Below are 27,051 nucleotides of genomic sequence, written 5' to 3'. Positions count from 1 at the left end.
GCCCGATTTAAGTATGTGCATTCTATTTCTAGTAGTTTATAGAGTGTGATAATGGTCTTAACTCAATTTTTTTTGGAGTTGAAATTTTTTGACTTTATGCCTTACTATAGCCTTACCTCCGACGTTGGGTGAATTTTAGATTTTTGCATTTTTTTGTGCCTTACACTATCCTTTGCCCGGTTTAAGTATGTGCATTCTATTTCTAGTAGTTTATAGAGTCTAATGATGGTCTTAACTCAATTTTTTTGGGGTTGAAATTTTTTGACTTTATGCCTTACTATATAGCCTTACCTCCGACGTTGGGTGAATTTTCGATTTTTGCATTTTTTTGTGCCTTACACTATCCTTTGCCCGATTTAAGTTTGTGCATTCTATTTGTAGTAGTTTATAGAGTCTAATGATGGTCTTAACTCAATTTTTTTGGGGTTGAAATTTTTTGACTTTATGCCTTACTATAGCCTTACCTCCGACGTTGGGTGAATTTTCGATTTTTGCATTTTTTTTGTGCCTTACACTATCCTTTGCCCGGTTTAAGTATGTGCATTCTATTTCTAGTAGTTTATAGAGTCTAATGATGGTCCTAACTCAATTTTTTTGGAGTTGAAATTTTTTGACTTTATGCCTTACTATAGCCTTACCTCCGACGTTGGGTGAATTTTCGATTTTTGCATTTTTTTGTGCCTTACACTATCCTTTGCCCGATTTAAGTTTGTGCATTCTATTTGTAGTAGTTTATAGAGTCTAATGATGGTCCTAACTCAATTTTTTTGGAGTTGAAATTTTTTGACTTTATGCCTTACTATAGCCTTACCTCCGACGTTGGGTGAATTTTCGATTTTTGCATTTTTTTGTGCCTTACACTATCCTTTGCCCGATTTAAGTTTGTGCATTCTATTTGTAGTAGTTTATAGAGTCTAATGATGGTCTTAACTCAATTTTTTTGGGGTTGAAATTTTTTGACTTTATGCCTTACTATAGCCTTACCTCCGACGTTGGGTGAATTTTCGATTTTTGCATTTTTTTGTGCCTTACACTATCCTTTGCCCGATTTAAGTATGTGCATTCTATTTCTAGTAGTTTATAGAGTGTGATAATGGTCTTAACTCAATTTTTTTGGAGTTGAAATTTTTTGACTTTATGCCTTACTATATAGCCTTACCTCCGACGTTGGGTGAATTTTCGATTTTTGCATTTTTTTGTGCCTTACACTATCCTTTGCCCGATTTAAGTATGTGCATTCTATTTCTAGTAGTTTATAGAGTCTAATGATGGTCCTAACTCAATTTTTTTTTTTTGAAATTTTTTGACTTTATGCCTTACTATATATAGCCTTACCTCCGACGTTGGGTGAATTTTCGATTTTTGCCTTTTTTTGTGCCTTACACTATCCTTTGCCCGATTTAAGTATGTGCATTCTATTTCTAGTAGTTTATAGAGTCTAATGATGGTCCTAACTCAATTTTTTTGGAGTTGAAATTTTTTGACTTTATGCCTTACTATAGCCTTACCTCCGACGTTGGGTGAATTATCGATTTTTGCCTTTTTTTGTGCCTTACACTATCCTTGCCCGGTTTAAGTATGTGCATTCTATTTCTAGTAGTTTATAGAGTCTAATGATGGTCTTAACTCAATTTTTTTGGGGTTGAAATTTTTTGACTTTATGCCTTACACTATCCTTTGCCCGGTTTAAGTATGTGCATTCTATTTCTAGTAGTTTATAGAGTCTAATGATGGTCCTAACTCAATTTTTTTGGAGTTGAAATTTTTTGACTTTATGCCTTACTATAGCCTTACCTCCGACGTTGGGTGAATTTTTGATTTTTGCCTTTTTTTGTGCCTTACACTATCCTTTGCCCGGTTTAAGTATGTGCATTCTATTTGTAGTAGTTTATAGAGTCTAATGATGGTCTTAACTCAATTTTTTTGGGGTTGAAATTTTTTGACTTTATGCCTTACTATAGCCTTACCTCCGACGTTGGGTGAATTTTCGATTTTTGCATTTTTTTGTGCCTTACACTATCCTTTGCCCGATTTAAGTTTGTGCATTCTATTTGTAGTAGTTTATAGAGTCTAATGATGGTCTTAACTCAATTTTTTTGGGGTTGAAATTTTTTGACTTTATGCCTTACACTATCCTTTGCCCGGTTTAAGTATGTGCATTCTATTTCTAGTAGTTTATAGAGTCTAATGATGGTCCTAACTCAATTTTTTTGGAGTTGAAATTTTTTGACTTTATGCCTTACTATAGCCTTACCTCCGACGTTGGGTGAATTTTCGATTTTTGCCTTTTTTTGTGCCTTACACTATCTTTTGCCCGATTTAAGTATGTGCATTCTATTTCTAGTAGTTTATAGAGTGTGATATTGGTCTTAACTCAATTTTTTTGGAGTTGAAATTTTTTGACTTTATGCCTTACTATAGCCTTACCTCCGACCTCGGGTGAATTTTCGATTTTTGCCTTTTTTTGTGCCTTACACTATCTTTTGCCCGATTTAAGTATGTGCATTCTATTTCTAGTAGTTTATAGAGTCTAATGATGGTCCTAACTCAATTTTTTGGAGTTGAAATTTTTTGACTTTATGCCTTACTATAGCCTTACCTCCGACGTTGGGTGAATTTTCGATTTTTGCATTTTTTTGTGCCTTACACTATCCTTTGCCCGATTTAAGTATGTGCATTCTATTTCTAGTAGTTTATAGAGTCTAATGATGGTCCTAACTCAATTTTTTTGGAGTTGAAATTTTTTGACTTTATGCCTTACTATAGCCTTACCTCCGACGTTGGGTGAATTTTCGATTTTTGCATTTTTTTGTGCCTTACACTATCCTTTGCCCGATTTAAGTTTGTGCATTCTATTTGTAGTAGTTTATAGAGTCTAATGATGGTCTTAACTCAATTTTTTTGGGGTTGAAATTTTTTGACTTTATGCCTTACTATAGCCTTACCTCCGACGTTGGGTGAATTTTCGATTTTTGCATTTTTTTGTGCCTTACACTATCCTTTGCCCGATTTAAGTATGTGCATTCTATTTCTAGTAGTTTATAGAGTCTAATGATGGTCCTAACTCAATTTTTTTGGAGTTGAAATTTTTTGACTTTATGCCTTACTATAGCCTTACCTCCGACGTTGGGTGAATTTTCGATTTTTGCCTTTTTTTGTGCCTTACACTATCCTTTGCCCGATTTAAGTATGTGCATTCTATTTCTAGTAGTTTATAGAGTGTGATATTGGTCTTAACTCAATTTTTTTGGAGTTGAAATTTTTTGACTTTATGCCTTACTATAGCCTTACCTCCGACGTTGGGTGAATTTTCGATTTTTGCATTTTTTTGTGCCTTACACTATCCTTTGCCCGATTTAAGTTTGTGCATTCTATTTGTAGTAGTTTATAGAGTCTAATGATGGTCTTAACTCAATTTTTTTGGGGTTGAAATTTTTTGACTTTATGCCTTACTATATATAGCCTTACCTCCGACGTTGGGTGAATTTTCGATTTTTGCATTTTTTTGTGCCTTACACTATCCTTTGCCCGATTTAAGTATGTGCATTCTATTTCTAGTAGTTTATAGAGTCTAATGATGGTCCTAACTCAATTTTTTTGGAGTTGAAATTTTTTGACTTTATGCCTTACTATAGCCTTACCTCCGACGTTGGGTGAATTTTCGATTTTTGCCTTTTTTTGTGCCTTACACTATCCTTTGCCCGATTTAAGTATGTGCATTCTATTTCTAGTAGTTTATAGAGTGTGATATTGGTCTTAACTCAATTTTTTTGGAGTTGAAATTTTTTGACTTTATGCCTTACTATAGCCTTACCTCCGACGTTGGGTGAATTTTCGATTTTTGCATTTTTTTGTGCCTTACACTATCCTTTGCCCGATTTAAGTATGTGCATTCTATTTCTAGTAGTTTATAGAGTCTAATGATGGTCCTAACTCAATTTTTTTGGAGTTGAAATTTTTTGACTTTATGCCTTACTATAGCCTTACCTCCGACGTTGGGTGAATTTTCGATTTTTGCCTTTTTTTGTGCCTTACACTATCCTTTGCCCGATTTAAGTATGTGCATTCTATTTCTAGTAGTTTATAGAGTCTAATGATGGTCCTAACTCAATTTTTTTGGAGTTGAAATTTTTTGACTTTATGCCTTACTATAGCCTTACCTCCGACGTTGGGTGAATTTTCGATTTTTGCCTTTTTTTGTGCCTTACACTATCCTTTGCCCGGTTTAAGTATGTGCATTCTATTTCTAGTAGTTTATAGAGTCTAATGATGGTCCTAACTCAATTTTTTTTGGAGGTTGAAATTTTTTGACTTTATGCCTTACTATAGCCTTACCTCCGACGTTGGTGAATTTTTCGATTTTTGCTTTTTTTTTGTGCCTTACAGCTATCCTTGCCAGTTTAAGTATGTGCATTCTATTTCTAGTAGTTTATAGGTCTAATGATGGTCTAACTCAATTTTTTTGGGTTGAAATTTTTTGACTTTATGCCTTACTATAGCCTTACCTCTGACGTTAGGTGAATTTAACATTTTTGCCTTTTTTGTGCCTTACAGCTATCCTTTGCCCGATTTTAAGTATGTGCATTCTATTTCTAGTAGTTTTTAGGGTCTAATGATGGTCTTAACTCAATTTTTTTTCGGGTTGAAATTTTTTGACTTTATGCCTTACTATAGCCTTACCTCCGACGTTGGGTGAATTTAACATTTTTGCCTTTTTTTGTGCCTTATTGCTCTCTCAGCCCGTTTTAAGTATGTGCATTCTATTTCTAGTAGTTTTTAGGGTCTAATGATGGTCCTAACTCAATTTTTTTGGGGTTGAAATTTTTTGACTTTATGCCTTACTATAGCCTTACCTCCGACGTTGGGTGAATTTTCGATTTTTGCATTTTTTTGTGCCTTACACTATCCTTTGCCCGATTTAAGTATGTGCATTCTATTTCTAGTAGTTTATAGAGTCTAATGATGGTCCTAACTCAATTTTTTTGGAGTTGAAATTTTTTGACTTTATGCCTTACTATAGCCTTACCTCCGACGTTGGGTGAATTTTCGATTTTTGCCTTTTTTTGTGCCTTACACTATCCTTTGCCCGATTTAAGTATGTGCATTCTATTTCTAGTAGTTTATAGAGTGTGATATTGGTCTTAACTCAATTTTTTTGGAGTTGAAATTTTTTGACTTTATGCCTTACTAGCCTTACCTCCGACGTTGGGTGAATTTTCGATTTTTGCATTTTTTTGTGCCTTACACTATCCTTTGCCCGATTTAAGTATGTGCATTCTATTTCTAGTAGTTTATAGAGTCTAATGATGGTCCTAACTCAATTTTTTTAGAGTTGAAATTTTTTGACTTTATGCCTTACTATATAGCCTTACCTCCGACGTTGGGTGAATTTTCGATTTTTGCCTTTTTTTGTGCCTTACACTATCCTTTGCCCGATTTAAGTATGTGCATTCTATTTCTAGTAGTTTATAGAGTCTAATGATGGTCCTAACTCAATTTTTTTGGAGTTGAAATTTTTTGACTTTATGCCTTACTATAGCCTTACCTCCGACGTTGGGTGAATTTTCGATTTTTGCCTTTTTTTGTGCCTTACACTATCCTTTGCCCGGTTTAAGTATGTGCATTCTATTTCTAGTAGTTTATAGAGTCTAATGATGGTCTTAACTCAATTTTTTTGGGGTTGAAATTTTTTGACTTTATGCCTTACACTATCCTTTGCCCGGTTTAAGTATGTGCATTCTATTTCTAGTAGTTTATAGAGTCTAATGATGGTCCTAACTCAATTTTTTTGGAGTTGAAATTTTTTGACTTTATGCCTTACTATAGCCTTACCTCCGACGTTGGGTGAATTTTTGATTTTTGCCTTTTTTTGTGCCTTACACTATCCTTTGCCCGGTTTAAGTATGTGCATTCTATTTCTAGTAGTTTATAGAGTCTAATGATGGTCTTAACTCAATTTTTTTGGGGTTGAAATTTTTGACTTTATGCCTTACTATAGCCTTACCTCCGACGTTGGGTGAATTTTCGATTTTTGCATTTTTTTGTGCCTTACACTATCCTTTGCCCGATTTAAGTTTGTGCATTCTATTTGTAGTAGTTTATAGAGTCTAATGATGGTCTTAACTCAATTTTTTTGGGGTTGAAATTTTTTGACTTTATGCCTTACTATAGCCTTACCTCCGACGTTGGGTGAATTTTCGATTTTTGCATTTTTTTGTGCCTTACACTATCCTTTGCCCGATTTAAGTATGTGCATTCTATTTCTAGTAGTTTATAGAGTCTAATGATGGTCCTAACTCAATTTTTTTGGAGTTGAAATTTTTTAACTTTATGCCTTACTATAGCCTTACCTCCGACGTTGGGTGAATTTTCGATTTTTGCCTTTTTTTGTGCCTTACACTATCCTTTGCCCGATTTAAGTATGTGCATTCTATTTCTAGTAGTTTATAGAGTGTGATATTGGTCTTAACTCAATTTTTTTGGAGTTGAAATTTTTTGACTTTATGCCTTACTATAGCCTTACCTCCGACGTTGGGTGAATTTTCGATTTTTGCATTTTTTTGTGCCTTACACTATCCTTTGCCCGGTTTAAGTATGTGCATTCTATTTCTAGTAGTTTATAGAGTCTAATGATGGTCCTAACTCAATTTTTTTGGAGTTGAAATTTTTTGACTTTATGCCTTACTATAGCCTTACCTCCGACGTTGGGTGAATTTTCGATTTTTGCCTTTTTTTGTGCCTTACACTATCTTTTGCCCGATTTAAGTATGTGCATTCTATTTCTAGTAGTTTATAGAGTGTGATATTGGTCTTAACTCAATTTTTTTGGAGTTGAAATTTTTTGACTTTATGCCTTACTATAGCCTTACCTCCGACCTCGGGTGAATTTTCGATTTTTGCCTTTTTTTGTGCCTTACACTATCCTTTGCCCGATTTAAGTATGTGCATTCTATTTCTAGTAGTTTATAGAGTCTAATGATGGTCCTAACTCAATTTTTTTGGAGTTGAAATTTTTTGACTTTATGCCTTACTATAGCCTTACCTCCGACGTTGGGTGAATTTTCGATTTTTGCATTTTTTTGTGCCTTACACTATCCTTTGCCCGGTTTAAGTATGTGCATTCTATTTCTAGTAGTTTATAGAGTCTAATGATGGTCCTAACTCAATTTTTTTGGAGTTGAAATTTTTTGACTTTATGCCTTACTATAGCCTTACCTCCGACGTTGGGTGAATTTTCGATTTTTGCCTTTTTTTTGTGCCTTACACTATCCTTTGCCCGGTTTAAGTATGTGCATTCTATTTCTAGTAGTTTATAGAGTCTAATGATGGTCTTAACTCAATTTTTTTGGGGTTGAAATTTTTTGACTTTATGCCTTACTATAGCCTTACCTCCGACGTTTGGTGAATTTTCGATTTTTGCATTTTTTTTTGCCTTACACTATCCTTTGCCCGATTTAAGTTTGTGCATTCTATTTGTAGTAGTTTATAGAGTCTAATGATGGTCTTAACTCAATTTTTTTGGGGTTGAAATTTTTTGACTTTATGCCTTACTATAGCCTTACCTCCGACGTTGGGTGAATTTTCGATTTTTGCATTTTTTTGTGCCTTACACTATCCTTTGCCCGGTTTAAGTGTGTGCATTCTATTTCTAGTAGTTTATAGAGTCTAATGATGGTCCTAACTCAATTTTTTTGGAGTTGAAATTTTTTGACTTTATGCCTTACTATAGCCTTACCTCCGACGTTGGGTGAATTTTCGATTTTTGCATTTTTTTGTGCCTTACACTATCCTTTGCCCGATTTAAGTTTGTGCATTCTATTTGTAGTAGTTTATAGAGTCTAATGATGGTCTTAACTCAATTTTTTTGGGGTTGAAATTTTTTGACTTTATGCCTTACTATAGCCTTACCTCCGACGTTGGGTGAATTTTCGATTTTTGCATTTTTTTGTGCCTTACACTATCCTTTGCCCGATTTAAGTATGTGCATTCTATTTCTAGTAGTTTATAGAGTCTAATGATGGTCCTAACTCAATTTTTTTGGAGTTGAAATTTTTTGACTTTATGCCTTACTATAGCCTTACCTCCGACGTTGGGTGAATTTTCGATTTTTGCCTTTTTTTGTGCCTTACACTATCCTTTGCCCGGTTTAAGTATGTGCATTCTATTTCTAGTAGTTTATAGAGTCTAATGATGGTCTTAACTCAATTTTTTTGGGGTTGAAATTTTTTGACTTTATGCCTTACTATATAGCCTTACCTCCGACGTTGGGTGAATTTTCGATTTTTGCCTTTTTTGTGCCTTACACTATCCTTTGCCCGATTTAAGTTTGTGCATTCTATTTGTAGTAGTTTATAGAGTCTAATGATGGTCTTAACTCAATTTTTTTGGGGTTGAAATTTTTTGACTTTATGCCTTACTATAGCCTTACCTCCGACGTTGGGTGAATTTTCGATTTTTGCCTTTTTTTGTGCCTTACACTATCCTTTGCCCGGTTTAAGTATGTGCATTCTATTTCTAGTAGTTTATAGAGTCTAATGATGGTCTTAACTCAATTTTTTTGGGGTTGAAATTTTTTGACTTTATGCCTTACACTATCCTTTGCCCGGTTTAAGTATGTGCATTCTATTTCTAGTAGTTTATAGAGTCTAATGATGGTCCTAACTCAATTTTTTTGGAGTTGAAATTTTTTGACTTTATGCCTTACTATAGCCTTACCTCCGACGTTGGGTGAATTTTTGATTTTTGCCTTTTTTTGTGCCTTACACTATCCTTTGCCCGGTTTAAGTATGTGCATTCTATTTCTAGTAGTTTATAGAGTCTAATGATGGTCTTAACTCAATTTTTTTGGGGTTGAAATTTTTTGACTTTATGCCTTACTATAGCCTTACCTCCGACGTTGGGTGAATTTTCGATTTTTGCATTTTTTTGTGCCTTACACTATCCTTTGCCCGATTTAAGTATGTGCATTCTATTTCTAGTAGTTTATAGAGTCTAATGATGGTCCTAACTCAATTTTTTTGGAGTTGAAATTTTTTGACTTTATGCCTTACTATAGCCTTACCTCCGACGTTGGGTGAATTTTCGATTTTTGCCTTTTTTTTGTGCCTTACACTATCCTTTGCCCGGTTTAAGTATGTGCATTCTATTTCTAGTAGTTTATAGAGTCTAATGATGGTCTTAACTCAATTTTTTTGGGGTTGAAATTTTTTGACTTTATGCCTTACTATAGCCTTACCTCCGACGTTGGGTGAATTTTCGATTTTTGCATTTTTTTTTGCCTTACACTATCCTTTGCCCGATTTAAGTTTGTGCATTCTATTTGTAGTAGTTTATAGAGTCTAATGATGGTCTTAACTCAATTTTTTTGGGGTTGAAATTTTTTGACTTTATGCCTTACTATAGCCTTACCTCCGACGTTGGGTGAATTTTCGATTTTTGCATTTTTTTGTGCCTTACACTATCCTTTGCCCGGTTTAAGTATGTGCATTCTATTTCTAGTAGTTTATAGAGTCTAATGATGGTCCTAACTCAATTTTTTTGGAGTTGAAATTTTTTGACTTTATGCCTTACTATAGCCTTACCTCCGACGTTGGGTGAATTTTCGATTTTTGCCTTTTTTGTGCCTTACACTATCCTTTGCCCGATTTAAGTTTGTGCATTCTATTTCTAGTAGTTTATAGAGTCTAATGATGGTCTTAACTCAATTTTTTTGGGGTTGAAATTTTTTGACTTTATGCCTTACTATATAGCCTTACCTCCGACGTTGGGTGAATTTTCGATTTTTGCATTTTTTTGTGCCTTACACTATCCTTTGCCCGATTTAAGTTTGTGCATTCTATTTGTAGTAGTTTATAGAGTCTAATGATGGTCTTAACTCAATTTTTTTGGGGTTGAAATTTTTTGACTTTATGCCTTACTATAGCCTTACCTCCGACGTTGGGTGAATTTTCGATTTTTGCATTTTTTTGTGCCTTACACTATCCTTTGCCCGATTTAAGTATGTGCATTCTATTTCTAGTAGTTTATAGAGTCTAATGATGGTCCTAACTCAATTTTTTTGGAGTTGAAATTTTTTGACTTTATGCCTTACTATAGCCTTACCTCCGACGTTGGGTGAATTTTCGATTTTTGCCTTTTTTTGTGCCTTACACTATCCTTTGCCCGATTTAAGTATGTGCATTCTATTTCTAGTAGTTTATAGAGTGTGATATTGGTCTTAACTCAATTTTTTTGGAGTTGAAATTTTTTGACTTTATGCCTTACTATAGCCTTACCTCCGACGTTGGGTGAATTTTAGATTTTTGCATTTTTTTGTGCCTTACACTATCCTTTGCCCGATTTAAGTATGTGCATTCTATTTCTAGTAGTTTTCAGGGTCTAATGATGGTCTTAACTCAATTTTTTTGGGGCTGAAATTTTTTGACTTTATGCCTTACTATAGCCTTACCTCCGACGTTGGGTGAATTTAACATTTTTGCCTTTTTTTGTGCCTTACTGCTCTCTCAGCCCGATTTAAGTATGTGCATTCTATTTCTAGTAGTTTATAGAGTGTGATATTGGTCTTAACTCAATTTTTTTGGAGTTGAAATTTTTTGACTTTATGCCTTACTATAGCCTTACCTCCGACCTCGGGTGAATTTTCGATTTTTGCCTTTTTTTGTGCCTTACACTATCCTTTGCCCGATTTAAGTATGTGCATTCTATTTGTAGTAGTTTATAGAGTCTAATGATGGTCCTAACTCAATTTTTTTGGAGTTGAAATTTTTTGACTTTATGCCTTACTATAGCCTTACCTCCGACGTTGGGTGAATTTTCGATTTTTGCCTTTTTGCGTGCCTTACAGCATCCTTTGCCCTTTTTAAGTATGTGCATTCTATTTCTAGTAGTTTTTAGGGTCTAATGATGGTCTTAACTCAATTTTTTTCGGGTTGAAATTTTTTGACTTTATGCCTTACTATAGCCTTACCTCTGACGTTGGGTGAATTTAACATTTTTGCCTTTTTTCGTGCCTTACTGCTCTCTCAGCCCGTTTTAAGTATGTGCATTCTATTTCTAGTAGTTTTTAGGGTCTAATGATGGTCTTAACTCAATTTTTTTGGGGTTGAAATTTTTTGACTTTATGCCTTACTATAGCCTTACCTCCGACGTTGGGTGAATTTTCAATTTTTGCCTTTTTTCGTGCCTTACTGCTCTCTCAGCCCGTTTTAAGTATGTGCATTCTATTTCTAGTAGTTTTTAGGGTCTAATGATGGTCTTAACTCAATTTTTTTCGGGTTGAAATTTTTTGACTTTATGCCTTACTATAGCCTTACCTCCGACGTTGGGTGAATTTTCGATTTTTGCATTTTTTTGTGCCTTACACTATCCTTTGCCCGATTTAAGTATGTGCATTCTATTTCTAGTAGTTTATAGAGTCTAATGATGGTCCTAACTCAATTTTTTTGGAGTTGAAATTTTTTGACTTTATGCCTTACTATAGCCTTACCTCCGACGTTGGGTGAATTTTCGATTTTTGCCTTTTTTTGTGTGCCTTACACTATCCTTTGCCCGGTTTAAGTATGTGCATTCTATTTCTAGTAGTTTATAGAGTCTAATGATGGTCTTAACTCAATTTTTTTGGGGTTGAAATTTTTTGACTTTATGCCTTACTATAGCCTTACCTCCGACGTTGGGTGAATTTTCGATTTTTGCATTTTTTTGTGCCTTACACTATCCTTTGCCCGATTTAAGTATGTGCATTCTATTTCTAGTAGTTTATAGAGTGTGATAATGGTCTTAACTCAATTTTTTTGGAGTTGAAATTTTTTGACTTTATGCCTTACTATATAGCCTTACCTCCGACGTTGGGTGAATTTTCGATTTTTGCATTTTTTTGTGCCTTACACTATCCTTTGCCCGATTTTAAGTATGTGCATTCTATTTCTAGTAGTTTATAGAGTCTAATGATGGTCCTAACTCAATTTTTTTGGAGTTGAAATTTTTTGACTTTATGCCTTACTATAGCCTTACCTCCGACGTTGGGTGAATTTTCGATTTTTGCCTTTTTTTGTGCCTTACACTATCCTTTGCCCGGTTTAAGTATGTGCATTCTATTTCTAGTAGTTTATAGAGTCTAATGATGGTCTTAACTCAATTTTTTTGGGGTTGAAATTTTTTGACTTTATGCCTTACTATAGCCTTACCTCCGACGTTGGGTGAATTTTCGATTTTTGCCTTTTTTTTTGCCTTACACTATCCTTTGCCCGATTTAAGTATGTGCATTCTATTTCTAGTAGTTTATAGAGTCTAATGATGGTCTTAACTCAATTTTTTTGGGGTTGAAATTTTTTGACTTTATGCCTTACTATAGCCTTACCTCCGACGTTGGGTGAATTTTCGATTTTTGCATTTTTTTTGTGCCTTACACTATCCTTTGCCCGATTTAAGTATGTGCATTCTATTTCTAGTAGTTTATAGAGTGTGATAATGGTCTTAACTCAATTTTTTTGGAGTTGAAATTTTTTGACTTTATGCCTTACTATATAGCCTTACCTCCGACGTTGGGTGAATTTTCGATTTTTGCATTTTTTTGTGCCTTACACTATCCTTTGCCCGATTTAAGTATGTGCATTCTATTTCTAGTAGTTTATAGAGTCTAATGATGGTCCTAACTCAATTTTTTTGGAGTTGAAATTTTTTGACTTTATGCCTTACTATATAGCCTTACCTCCGACGTTGGGTGAATTTTCGATTTTTGCCTTTTTTTGTGCCTTACACTATCCTTTGCCCGATTTAAGTATGTGCATTCTATTTCTAGTAGTTTATAGAGTCTAATGATGGTCCTAACTCAATTTTTTTGGAGTTGAAATTTTTTGACTTTATGCCTTACTATAGCCTTACCTCCGACCTCGGGTGAATTTTCGATTTTTGCCTTTTTTTGTGCCTTAAACTATCCTTTGCCCGATTTAAGTATGTGCATTCTATTTCTAGTAGTTTATAGAGTCTAATGATGGTCCTAACTCAATTTTTTTGGAGTTGAATTTTTTTGACTTTATGCCTTACTATAGCCTTACCTCCGACGTTGGGTGAATTTTCGATTTTTGCCTTTTTTTGTGCCTTACACTATCCTTTGCCCGGTTTAAGTATGTGCATTCTATTTCTAGTAGTTTATAGAGTCTAATGATGGTCTTAACTCAATTTTTTTGGGGTTGAAATTTTTTGACTTTATGCCTTACTATAGCCTTACCTCCGACGTTGGGTGAATTTTCGATTTTTGCATTTTTTTGTGCCTTACACTATCCTTTGCCCGATTTAAGTTTGTGCATTCTATTTGTAGTAGTTTATAGAGTCTAATGATGGTCTTAACTCAATTTTTTTGGGGTTGAAGTTTTTTGACTTTATGCCTTACTATAGCCTTACCTCCGACGTTGGGTGAATTTTCGATTTTTGCATTTTTTTGTGCCTTACACTATCCTTTGCCCGGTTTAAGTATGTGCATTCTATTTCTAGTAGTTTATAGAGTCTAATGATGGTCCTAACTCAATTTTTTTGGAGTTGAAATTTTTTGACTTTATGCCTTACTATAGCCTTACCTCCGACGTTGGGTGAATTTTCGATTTTTGCATTTTTTGTGCCTTACACTATCCTTTGCCCGATTTAAGTTTGTGCATTCTATTTGTAGTAGTTTATAGAGTCTAATGATGGTCTTAACTCAATTTTTTTGGGGTTGAAATTTTTTGACTTTATGCCTTACTATAGCCTTACCTCCGACGTTGGGTGAATTTTCGATTTTTGCATTTTTTTGTGCCTTACACTATCCTTTGCCCGATTTAAGTATGTGCATTCTATTTCTAGTAGTTTATAGAGTCTAATGATGGTCCTAACTCAATTTTTTTGGAGTTGAAATTTTTTGACTTTATGCCTTACTATAGCCTTACCTCCGACCTCGGGTGAATTTTCGATTTTTGCCTTTTTTTGTGCCTTACACTATCCTTTGCCCGATTTAAGTATGTGCATTCTATTTCTAGTAGTTTATAGAGTCTAATGATGGTCCTAACTCAATTTTTTTGGAGTTGAAATTTTTTGACTTTATGCCTTACTATAGCCTTACCTCCGACGTTGGGTGAATTTTCGATTTTTGCATTTTTTTGTGCCTTACACTATCCTTTGCCCGATTTAAGTTTGTGCATTCTATTTGTAGTAGTTTATAGAGTCTAATGATGGTCTTAACTCAATTTTTTTGGGGTTGAAATTTTTTGACTTTATGCCTTACTATAGCCTTACCTCCGACGTTGGGTGAATTTTCGATTTTTGCATTTTTTTGTGCCTTACACTATCCTTTGCCCGATTTAAGTATGTGCATTCTATTTCTAGTAGTTTATAGAGTGTGATAATGGTCTTAACTCAATTTTTTTGGAGTTGAAATTTTTTGACTTATGCCTTACTATATAGCCTTACCTCCGACGTTGGGTGAATTTTCGATTTTTGCATTTTTTTGTGCCTTACACTATCCTTTGCCCGATTTAAGTATGTGCATTCTATTTCTAGTAGTTTATAGAGTCTAATGATGGTCCTAACTCAATTTTTTTGGAGTTGAAATTTTTTGACTTTATGCCTTACTATAGCCTTACCTCCGACGTTGGGTGAATTTTCGATTTTTTGCATTTTTTTGTGCCTTACACTATCCTTTGCCCGATTTAAGTTGTGCATTCTATTTGTAGTAGTTTATAGAGTCTAATGATGGTCTTAACTCAATTTTTTTGGGGTTGAAATTTTTTGACTTTATGCCTTACTATAGCCTTACCTCCGACGTTGGGTGAATTTTCGATTTTTGCATTTTTTTGTGCCTTACACTATCCTTTGCCCGATTTAAGTATGTGCATTCTATTTCTAGTAGTTTATAGAGTGTGATATTGGTCTTAACTCAATTTTTTTGGAGTTGAAATTTTTTGACTTTATGCCTTACTATAGCCTTACCTCCGACGTTGGGTGAATTTTCGATTTTTGCATTTTTTTGTGCCTTACACTATCCTTTGCCCGATTTAAGTATGTGCATTCTATTTCTAGTAGTTTATAGAGTCTAATGATGGTCCTAACTCAATTTTTTTGGAGTTGAAATTTTTTGACTTTATGCCTTACTATAGCCTTACCTCCGACGTTGGGTGAATTTTCGATTTTTGCATTTTTTTGTGCCTTACACTATCCTTTGCCCGATTTAAGTTTGTGCATTCTATTTGTAGTAGTTTATAGAGTCTAATGATGGTCTTAACTCAATTTTTTTGGGGTTGAAATTTTTTGACTTTATGCCTTACTATAGCCTTACCTCCGATGTTGGGTGAATTTTCGATTTTTGCATTTTTTTGTGCCTTACACTATCCTTTGCCCGATTTAAGTATGTGCATTCTATTTCTAGTAGTTTATAGAGTCTAATGATGGTCCTAACTCAATTTTTTTGGAGTTGAAATTTTTTAACTTTATGCCTTACTATAGCCTTACCTCCGACGTTGGGTGAATTTTCGATTTTTGCCTTTTTTTGTGCCTTACACTATCCTTTGCCCGATTTAAGTATGTGCATTCTATTTCTAGTAGTTTATAGAGTGTGATATTGGTCTTAACTCAATTTTTTTGGAGTTGAAATTTTTTGACTTTATGCCTTACTATAGCCTTACCTCCGACGTTGGGTGAATTTTCGATTTTTGCATTTTTTTGTGCCTTACACTATCCTTTGCCCGATTTAAGTATGTGCATTCTATTTCTAGTAGTTTATAGAGTCTAATGATGGTCCTAACTCAATTTTTTTGGAGTTGAAATTTTTTGACTTTATGCCTTACTATAGCCTTACCTCCGACGTTGGGTGAATTTTCGATTTTTGCCTTTTTTTGTGCCTTACACTATCTTTTGCCCGATTTAAGTATGTGCATTCTATTTCTAGTAGTTTATAGAGTGTGATATTGGTCTTAACTCAATTTTTTTGGGGTTGAAATTTTTTGACTTTATGCCTTACTATAGCCTTACCTCCGACCTCGGGTGAATTTTCGATTTTTGCCTTTTTTTGTGCCTTACACTATCCTTTGCCCGATTTAAGTATGTGCATTCTATTTCTAGTAGTTTATAGAGTCTAATGATGGTCCTAACTCAATTTTTTTGGAGTTGAAATTTTTTGACTTTATGCCTTACTATAGCCTTACCTCCGACGTTGGGTGAATTTTCGATTTTTGCATTTTTTTGTGCCTTACACTATCCTTTGCCCGATTTAAGTATGTGCATTCTATTTCTAGTAGTTTATAGAGTCTAATGATGGTCCTAACTCAATTTTTTTGGAGTTGAAATTTTTTGACTTTATGCCTTACTATAGCCTTACCTCCGACGTTGGGTGAATTTTCGATTTTTGCCTTTTTTTTTGTGCCTTACACTATCCTTTGCCCGGTTTAAGTATGTGCATTCTATTTCTAGTAGTTTATAGAGTCTAATGATGGTCTTAACTCAATTTTTTTGGGGTTGAAATTTTTTGACTTTATGCCTTACTATAGCCTTACCTCCGACGTTTGGTGAATTTTCGATTTTTGCATTTTTTTTTGCCTTACACTATCCTTTGCCCGATTTAAGTTTGTGCATTCTATTTGTAGTAGTTTATAGAGTCTAATGATGGTCTTAACTCAATTTTTTTGGGGTTGAAATTTTTTGACTTTATGCCTTACTATAGCCTTACCTCCGACGTTGGGTGAATTTTCGATTTTTGCATTTTTTGTGCCTTACACTATCCTTTGCCCGGTTTAAGTATGTGCATTCTATTTCTAGTAGTTTATAGAGTCTAATGATGGTCCTAACTCAATTTTTTTGGAGTTGAAATTTTTTGACTTTATGCCTTACTATAGCCTTACCTCCGACGTTGGGTGAATTTTCGATTTTTGCATTTTTTTGTGCCTTACACTATCCTTTGCCCGATTTAAGTTTGTGCATTCTATTTGTAGTAGTTTATAGAGTCTAATGATGGTCTTAACTCAATTTTTTTGGGGTTGAAATTTTTTGACTTTATGCCTTACTATAGCCTTACCTCCGACGTTGGGTGAATTTTCGATTTTTGCATTTTTTTGTGCCTTACACTATCCTTTGCCCGATTTAAGTATGTGCATTCTATTTCTAGTAGTTTATAGAGTCTAATGATGGTCCTAACTCAATTTTTTTGGAGTTGAAATTTTTTGACTTTATGCCTTACTATAGCCTTACCTCCGACGTTGGGTGAATTTTCGATTGTTGCCTTTTTTTGTGCCTTACACTATCCTTTGCCCGGTTTAAGTATGTGCATTCTATTTCTAGTAGTTTATAGAGTCTAATGATGGTCTTAACTCAATTTTTTTGGGGTTGAAATTTTTGACTTTATGCCTTACTATATAGCCTTACCTCCGACTTTGGGTGAATTTTCGATTTTTGCATTTTTTTGTGCCTTACACTATCCTTTGCCCGATTTAAGTTTGTGCATTCTATTTGTAGTAGTTTATAGAGTCTAATGATGGTCTTAACTCAATTTTTTTGGGGTTGAAATTTTTTGACTTTATGCCTTACTATAGCCTTACCTCCGACGTTGGGTGAATTTTCGATTTTTGCCTTTTTTTGTGCCTTACACTATCCTTTGCCCGGTTTAAGTATGTGCATTCTATTTCTAGTAGTTTATAGAGTCTAATGATGGTCTTAACTCAATTTTTTTGGGGTTGAAATTTTTTGACTTTATGCCTTACACTATCCTTTGCCCGGTTTAAGTATGTGCATTCTATTTCTAGTAGTTTATAGAGTCTAATGATGGTCCTAACTCAATTTTTTTGGAGTTGAAATTTTTTGACTTTATGCCTTACTATAGCCTTACCTCCGACGTTGGGTGAATTTTTGATTTTTGCCTTTTTTTGTGCCTTACACTATCCTTTGCCCGGTTTAAGTATGTGCATTCTATTTCTAGTAGTTTATAGAGTCTAATGATGGTCTTAACTCAATTTTTTTGGGGTTGAAATTTTTTGACTTTATGCCTTACTATAGCCTTACCTCCGACGTTGGGTGAATTTTCGATTTTTGCATTTTTTTGTGCCTTACACTATCCTTTGCCCGATTTAAGTATGTGCATTCTATTTCTAGTAGTTTATAGAGTCTAATGATGGTCCTAACTCAATTTTTTTGGAGTTGAAATTTTTTAACTTTATGCCTTACCTCCGACGTTGGGTGAATTTTCGATTTTTGCCTTTTTTTGTGCCTTACACTATCCTTTGCCCGATTTAAGTATGTGCATTCTATTTCTAGTAGTTTATAGAGTGTGATATTGGTCTTAACTCAATTTTTTTGGAGTTGAAATTTTTTGACTTTATGCCTTACTATAGCCTTACCTCCGACGTTGGGTGAATTTTCGATTTTTGCATTTTTTTGTGCCTTACACTATCCTTTGCCCGATTTAAGTATGTGCATTCTATTTCTAGTAGTTTATAGAGTCTAATGATGGTCCTAACTCAATTTTTTTGGAGTTGAAATTTTTTGACTTTATGCCTTACTATAGCCTTACCTCCGACGTTGGGTGAATTTTCGATTTTTGCCTTTTTTTGTGCCTTACACTATCTTTTGCCCGATTTAAGTATGTGCATTCTATTTCTAGTAGTTTATAGAGTGTGATAATGGTCTTAACTCAATTTTTTTGGAGTTGAAATTTTTTGACTTTATGCCTTACTATATAGCCTTACCTCCGACGTTGGGTGAATTTTCGATTTTTGCATTTTTTTGTGCCTTACACTATCCTTTGCCCGATTTAAGTATGTGCATTCTATTTCTAGTAGTTTATAGAGTCTAATGATGGTCCTAACTCAATTTTTTTGGAGTTGAAATTTTTTGACTTTATGCCTTACTATAGCCTTACCTCCGACGTTGGGTGAATTTTCGATTTTTGCATTTTTTTGTGCCTTACACTATCCTTTGCCCGGTTTTAAGTATGTGCATTCTATTTCTAGTAGTTTATAGAGTCTAATGATGGTCTTAACTCAATTTTTTTGGGGTTGAAATTTTTTGACTTTATGCCTTACTATAGCCTTACCTCCGACGTTGGGTGAATTTTCGATTTTTGCCTTTTTTTTTGCCTTACACTATCCTTTGCCCGATTTAAGTTTGTGCATTCTATTTGTAGTAGTTTATAGAGTCTAATGATGGTCTTAACTCAATTTTTTTGGGGTTGAAATTTTTTGACTTTATGCCTTACTATAGCCTTACCTCCGACGTTGGGTGAATTTTCGATTGTTGCATTTTTTTGTGCCTTACACTATCCTTTGCCCGATTTAAGTATGTGCATTCTATTTCTAGTAGTTTATAGAGTCTAATGATGGTCCTAACTCAATTTTTTTTGGAGTTGAAATTTTTTGACTTTATGCCTTACCTCTGACGTTGGGTGAATTTAACATTTTTGCCTTTTTTGTGCCTTACACTATCCTTTGCCCGATTTAAGTATGTGCATTCTATTTCTAGTAGTTTATAGAGTGTGATATTGGTCTTAACTCAATTTTTTTGGAGTTGAAATTTTTTGACTTTATGCCTTACTATATAGCCTTACCTCCGACGTTGGGCGAATTTTCGATTTTTGCATTTTTTTGTGCCTTACACTATCCTTTGCCCGATTTAAGTATGTGCATTCTATTTCTAGTAGTTTATAGAGTCTAATGATGGTCCTAACTCAATTTTTTTGGAGTTGAAATTTTTTGACTTTATGCCTTACTATAGCCTTACCTCCGACGTTGGGTGAATTTTCGATTTTTGCATTTTTTTGTGCCTTACACTATCCTTTGCCCGATTTAAGTTTGTGCATTCTATTTGTAGTAGTTTATAGAGTCTAATGATGGTCTTAACTCAATTTTTTTGGGGTTGAAATTTTTTGACTTTATGCCTTACTATAGCCTTACCTCCGACGTTGGGTGAATTTTCGATTTTTGCATTTTTTTGTGCCTTACACTATCCTTTGCCCGATTTAAGTATGTGCATTCTATTTCTAGTAGTTTATAGAGTGTGATAATGGTCTTAACTCAATTTTTTTGGAGTTGAAATTTTTTGACTTTATGCCTTACTATATAGCCTTACCTCCGACGTTGGGTGAATTTTCGATTTTTGCATTTTTTTGTGCCTTACACTATCCTTTGCCCGGTTTAAGTATGTGCATTCTATTTCTAGTAGTTTATAGAGTCTAATGATGGTCCTAACTCAATTTTTTTGGAGTTGAAATTTTTTGACTTTATGCCTTACTATAGCCTTACCTCCGACGTTGGGTGAATTTTCGATTTTTGCATTTTTTTGTGCCTTACACTATCCTTTGCCCGATTTAAGTTTGTGCATTCTATTTGTAGTAGTTTATAGAGTCTAATGATGGTCTTAACTCAATTTTTTTGGGGTTGAAATTTTTTGACTTTATGCCTTACTATAGCCTTACCTCCGACGTTGGGTGAATTTTCGATTTTTGCATTTTTTTGTGCCTTACACTATCCTTTGCCCGATTTAAGTATGTGCATTCTATTTCTAGTAGTTTATAGAGTCTAATGATGGTCCTAACTCAATTTTTTTGGAGTTGAAATTTTTTGACTTTATGCCTTACTATAGCCTTACCTCCGACGTTGGGTGAATTTTCGATTTTTGCCTTTTTTTGTGCCTTACACTATCCTTTGCCCGATTTAAGTATGTGCATTCTATTTCTAGTAGTTTATAGAGTGTGATATTGGTCTTAACTCAATTTTTTTGGAGTTGAAATTTTTTGACTTTATGCCTTACTATAGCCTTACCTCCGACCTCGGGTGAATTTTCGATTTTTTGCCTTTTTTTGTGCCTTACACTATCCTTTGCCCGATTTAAGTATGTGCATTCTATTTCTAGTAGTTTATAGAGTCTAATGATGGTCCTAACTCAATTTTTTTGGAGTTGAAATTTTTTGACTTTATGCCTTACTATAGCCTTACCTCCGACGTTGGGTGAATTTTCGATTTTTGCATTTTTTTGTGCCTTACACTATCCTTTGCCCGATTTAAGTATGTGCATTCTATTTCTAGTAGTTTATAGAGTCTAATGATGGTCTTAACTCAATTTTTTTGGAGTTGAAATTTTTTGACTTTATGCCTTACTATAGCCTTACCTCCGACGTTGGGTGAATTTTCGATTTTTGCATTTTTTTTTGCCTTACACTATCCTTTGCCCGATTTAAGTTTGTGCATTCTATTTCTAGTAGTTTATAGAGTCTAATGATGGTCTTAACTCAATTTTTTTGGGGTTGAAATTTTTTGACTTTATGCCTTACTATAGCCTTACCTCCGACGTTGGGTGAATTTTCGATTTTTGCATTTTTTTGTGCCTTACACTATCCTTTGCCCGGTTTAAGTATGTGCATTCTATTTCTAGTAGTTTATAGAGTCTAATGATGGTCTTAACTCAATTTTTTTGGGGTTGAAATCTTTTGACTTTATGCCTTACTATAGCTTTACCTCCGACGTTGGGTGAATTTTCGATTTTTGCATTTTTTTGTGCCTTACACTATCCTTTGCCCGATTTAAGTTTTTTGGGGTTGAAATTTTTTGACTTTATGCCTTACTATCCTTACCTCCGACATTGGGTGAATTTTCGATTTTTGCATTTTTTTGTGCCTTACACTATCCTTTGCCCGATTTAAGTTTGTGCATTCTATTTGTAGTAGTTTATAGAGTCTAATGATGGTCCTAACTCAATTTTTTTGGAGTTGAAATTTTTTGACTTTATGCCTTACTATAGCCTTACCTCCGACGTTGGGTGAATTTTCGATTTTTGCATTTTTTTGTGCCTTACACTATCCTTTGCCCGGTTTAAGTATGTGCATTCTATTTCTAGTAGTTTATAGAGTCTAATGATGGTCTTAACTCAATTTTTTTGGGGTTGAAATTTTTTGACTTTATGCCTTACTATAGCCTTACCTCCGACGTTGGGTGAATTTTCGATTTTTGCCTTTTTTTGTGCCTTACACTATCCTTTGCCCGATTTAAGTTCGTGCATTCTATTTGTAGTAGTTTATAGAGTCTAATGATGGTCTTAACTCAATTTTTTTGGAGTTGAAATTTTTTGACTTTATGCCTTACTATAGCCTTACCTCCGACGTTGGGTGAATTTTCGATTTTTGCCTTTTTTTGTGCCTTACACTATCCTTTGCCCGATTTAAGTATGTGCATTCTATTTCTAGTAGTTTATAGAGTCTAATGATGGTCCTAACTCAATTTTTTTGGATTTGAAATTTTTTGACTTTATGCCTTACTATAGCCTTACCTCCGACGTTGGGTGAATTTTAGATTTTTGCCTTATTTTGTGCCTTACACTATCCTTTGCCCGGTTTCAGTATGTGCATTCTATTTCTAGTAGTTTATAGAGTCTAATGATGGTCCTAACTCAATTTTTTTGGAGTTGAAATTTTTTGACTTTATGCCTTACTATAGCCTTACCTCCGACCTCGGGTGAATTTTCGATTTTTGCCTTTTTTTGTGCCTTACACTATCCTTTGCCCGATTTAAGTATGTGCATTCTATTTCTAGTAGTTTATAGAGTCTAATGATGGTCCTAACTCAATTTTTTTGGAGTTGAAATTTTTTGACTTTATGCCTTACTATAGCCTTACCTCTGACCTCGGGTGAATTTTCGATTTTTGCATTTTTTTGTGCCTTACACTATCCTTTGCCCGGTTTAAGTATGTGCATTCTATTTCTAGTAGTTTATAGAGTCTAATGATGGTCTTAACTCAATTTTTTTGGGGTTGAAATTTTTTGACTTTATGCCTTACTATAAAGTCACCCTCCGACCTCGGGTGAATTTTCGATTTTTGCATTTTTTTGTGCCTTACACTATCCTTTGCCCGATTTAAGTTTGTGCATTCTATTTGTAGTAGTTTATAGAGTCTAATGATGGTCCTAACTCAATTTTTTTGGAGTTGAAATTTTTTGACTTTATGCCTTACTATAGCCTTACCTCCGACGTTGGGTGAATTTTCGATTTTTGCATTTTTTTGTGCCTTACACTATCCTTTGCCCGGTTTAAGTATGTGCATTCTATTTCTAGTAGTTTATAGAGTCTAATGATGGTCCTAACTCAATTTTTTTGGAGTTGAAATTTTTTGACTTTATGCCTTACTGTAGCCTTACCTCCGACGTTGGGTGAATTTTAGATTTTTGCCTTATTTTGTGCCTTACACTATCCTTTGCCCGATTTAAGTATGTGCATTCTATTTCTAGTAGTTTATAGAGTCTAATGATGGTCCTAACTCAATTTTTTTGGAGTTGAAATTTTTTGACTTTATGCCTTACTATAGCCTTACCTCCGACGTTGGGTGAATTTTCGATTTTTGCATTTTTTTGTGCCTTACACTATCCTTTGCCCGGTTTAAGTATGTGCATTCTATTTCTAGTAGTTTATAGAGTCTAATGATGGTCCTAACTCAATTTTTTTGGATTTGAAATTTTTTGACTTTATGCCTTACTAAAGCCTTACCTCCGACGTTGGGTGAATTTTAGATTTTTGCCTTATTTTGCATTCTATTTCTAGTAGTTTATAGAGTCTAATGATGGTCCTAACTCAATTTTTTTGGAGTTGAAATTTTTTGACTTTATGCCTTACTATAGCCTTACCTCCGACGTTGGGTGAATTTTCGATTTTTGCCTTTTTTGTGCCTTACACTATCCTTTGCCCGATTTAAGTATGTGCATTCTATTTCTAGTAGTTTATAGAGTCTAATGATGGTCCTAACTCAATTTTTTTGGATTTGAAATTTTTTGACTTTATGCCTTACTATAGCCTTACCTCCGACGTTGGGTGAATTTTAGATTTTTGCCTTATTTTGCATTCTATTTCTAGTAGTTTATAGAGTCTAATGATGGTCCTAACTCAATTTTTTTGGAGTTGAAATTTTTTGACTTTATGCCTTACTATAGCCTTACCTCTGACGTTGGGTGAATTTTAGATTTTTGCATTTTTTTGTGCCTTACACTATCCTTTGCCCGATTTAAGTTTGTGCATTCTATTTGTAGTAGTTTATAGAGTCTAATGATGGTCCTAACTCAATTTTTTTGGAGTTGAAATTTTTTGACTTTATGCCTTACTATATAGCCTTACCTCCGACGTTGGGTGAATTTTTGATTTTTGCCTTATTTTGCATTCTATTTCTAGTAGTTTATAGAGTCTAATGATGGTCCTAACTCAATTTTTTTGGAGTTGAAATTTTTTGACTTTATGCCTTACTATATAGCCTTACCTCCGACGTTGGGTGAATTTTCGATTTTTGCCTTATTTTGTGCCTTACACTATCCTTTGCCCGATTTAAGTATGCATAGTGTTTGGGTCGAATATATTTTACAATGGTTGTTTTTGTTGCAGTGATGGGACTCCTGGTGGCCAGATGGTATCAGAGCAGTTCTTCGTGGACTGGCCCACAGTTCTGGTGAGCAGCTTTGGTGCAATTGTGGTCCAATGTGACGGGAGAGGTAGTGGCTTCCAGGGCACAAACCTGCTGTACAGGATACAGAAGAAACTGGGCGTGTTTGAAGAGCAGGATCAGAAAGACGTACTTGGGTAATGGAGACAAGAATCATTTAAAAACTTCATTCTGGAAAGCGTTTTTTAAATGTTAAAGTTGTCTGGTTGTTTCCAGTTTCCTTCTAAAAGAGCCGTACGTTGACAAAACCAGAGTTGGAGCATTTGGAAAGGTGAGCAGTCCATCGGGAGTATCGTCCATGCCTGATTGTTCACACGTTCACCTGCTGTTTACCATCTCATCTCAGGTGTATGGAGGATACGTCACCAGCCTGTTGGTCAGCGGGGAGGAGTCTCCTGTCAAGTGCGGCGCTGTGCTGTCGCCTATCACAGACTTTGAGTTGTATGGTGAGATATACACACATGCACTGTATTTCACGTCTCCAAAAAAAAAAAGTACTGGAGTGTCACACAAATGAAACAAAGTGAAACCTTTATTGAAAGAAGATAAAAACAGTCACTATGAGCAAAGAAAGTGCAAATATTGTCTTGTTTTTCCTCTGAGCCATTACCATTTCTTAAAAAAACAATTCTTGTAACAGTCAGATTTAAGTAAAGTAGCATTAATGAGCTTTGTTAATGAGACTTACAGTTGTAAAAAATGTCCAATGGTAGAAGAAAATGTGTTGTAAGTTGTGTAAAGTGAAATGTTGGAAACTGAATTGGACATTTCTTCTAACAGCTTCTGCTTTTTCGGAGCGATATCTGGGAATACCTAAACCTGATCCAAGGGCATACACAGTAAAAACTTTACTGTCACATTTTAGTTTAAAGAATTACCAATAAACTAATTGATCTCATTATCTCCCCAGATGGCAAATTTAGCACACAGAGCGTCTCAATTTATGGATAAGAAATTCCTCATCATACACCCGACTGCTGACGGTGGGTAGAACTGTTTACTATTGAAAATCACATCATTAATACTGTTAATAATTTGTCTTTTTTATTTTTTACAGAGAAAGTTCATTTTCAACATACAGCAAAGTTCATTGCTCAACTAATCAGTGAAAAGGCAAACTACACCTTACAGGTACGAAAGTTTACTCCTCCTCTCCTTCCAAAATCAGACGTTCTTCACTTTCTATTAGTGTTGTGTTCAAGACCGCACTATCCGAGACCAAGACTTGCCCGAGACCAGCATGCACCGAGACCAAGACAAGACCAAGACTTTCGGGAGCCGAGACCGAGTCAAGACCAAGACCGAGACAAACCGAGACCAAGACCATAAACATTTTTTTTTTTCAATTTAAAAAAATAAATAAATAAATAAAATTATGGCAAGGTTCAACAGTTAAATAACATCTCTCTTTAATTTTAGTTTATTTTAAATACATTTGCCGGACAAAAAAAAAGGTGCCTGCAGAAAATTAACTAAAATATTAAAACTACTACTGCTACTGATACATTCACAATTATTCTACATATTTGAAAACAAGATTTTTATGTCAGCTGAATGTACAGCAAGTGTTTAAAAGCATTTCTGCCAAGAAATGATGATTCTTTATTCTGATTCTTTCAGTTGTTCAGGTTTAACAGGTCACAGATTTCACAAGATAAGATTTTAGTTTGAAAAAGCCTTTACACAGGTTATTTTTATTAATTCACTTAGTTGATATAGTTTAATTTGGTTGCTGTAATATAACTGGATATTCAATTCACAAAGATTTCCAACTGTAACTGTAAAAGTGAAACTTTCTGAAATAAAACTAAAAACAAGTTGTCAGCAGTGTAAAAAACATAGAGCTACAGGTAGATGTGAAACTAAATAAAACAAACTCAAACCCTGGAAAAGTCATGTAACAACTTAATCAATAGTTATTATATATATATATATATATTTATTTATATATATATAATTATTATTATTCTGGATACAGTGGAAACAGAAACTATAAAAAATAATTATATTTTGAACCTGTTTATATTGTGGGGAACATATTATATACATACATGTAATTGGAGTCTAAAGTCACAAAAAAACCACCACTTTAAAAATATTTAACATTATTTGAGTGCAACTCTGCGGCGATGACGCGCTGGTGACGACAAAAACCAAGATGGCGGCGGCCCGGACTACAGCCGACATTATGTAATAAAGCCTTAAAAGACATGGATATAATGAAAAGAGTGGATGGACAGATGCATAAACATGCAGACTTTCACACGGACACACACGGACTTATTAAACACACACGGACCTCAGTAAACACGGTAAACGGAACAGGCTTCATCGCTCGGCTGGCACTAGGACCCAGAGGCAGAGTAAGTGCGTCCCCTATCCAGCATTCACAGGCTGTAATATCATCAGTTTATCATTTTACCAGTTGTTAGAGCTACTGTCTTTACCAGGGAGATAATATTTACTACTGGTGATTGTTTTCAGGAGTTTTACTGGGATTTTTACCGGTGATTAGTTCATTTCTCCCTTGCGCTCCGCGGTCCAAACTGACACCGGAGCCACACAGTATGAATGTGTCACACACGTCACTCAGTCACAATAAGGAAGGTTGTGGTCATTATACGGGGTGGATT

At 34.6% G+C, this 27,051-nt stretch overlaps 1 protein-coding gene across 6 annotated transcripts in view; it reads left to right on the top strand.

Moving 5' to 3' along the window:
- LOC114453917 (dipeptidyl aminopeptidase-like protein 6) overlaps positions 1-27,051 on the top strand; it is a 312,385-nt gene that overhangs the window by 280,616 nt on the left and 4,718 nt on the right. For all 6 annotated transcript variants that reach the window (XM_028433929.1, XM_028433928.1, XM_028433930.1 and 3 more), the window contains 6 exons: positions 24,361-24,555; positions 24,635-24,689; positions 24,765-24,864; positions 25,199-25,257; positions 25,329-25,401; positions 25,476-25,549. In XM_028433929.1, coding sequence (XP_028289730.1) covers positions 24,361-24,555; positions 24,635-24,689; positions 24,765-24,864; positions 25,199-25,257; positions 25,329-25,401; positions 25,476-25,549 — 556 coding nt within the window. The remainder of the gene's footprint in view (positions 1-24,360; positions 24,556-24,634; positions 24,690-24,764; positions 24,865-25,198; positions 25,258-25,328; positions 25,402-25,475; positions 25,550-27,051) is intronic.

This window comes from Gouania willdenowi, chromosome 20 (assembly GCF_900634775.1).
Source record: "Gouania willdenowi chromosome 20, fGouWil2.1, whole genome shotgun sequence".
NCBI lineage: Eukaryota > Metazoa > Chordata > Actinopteri > Blenniiformes > Gobiesocidae > Gouania > Gouania willdenowi.
The sequence above is the reverse complement of the archived record's forward strand: the minus strand, read 5'-3'. Positions and strand labels throughout refer to the sequence as shown.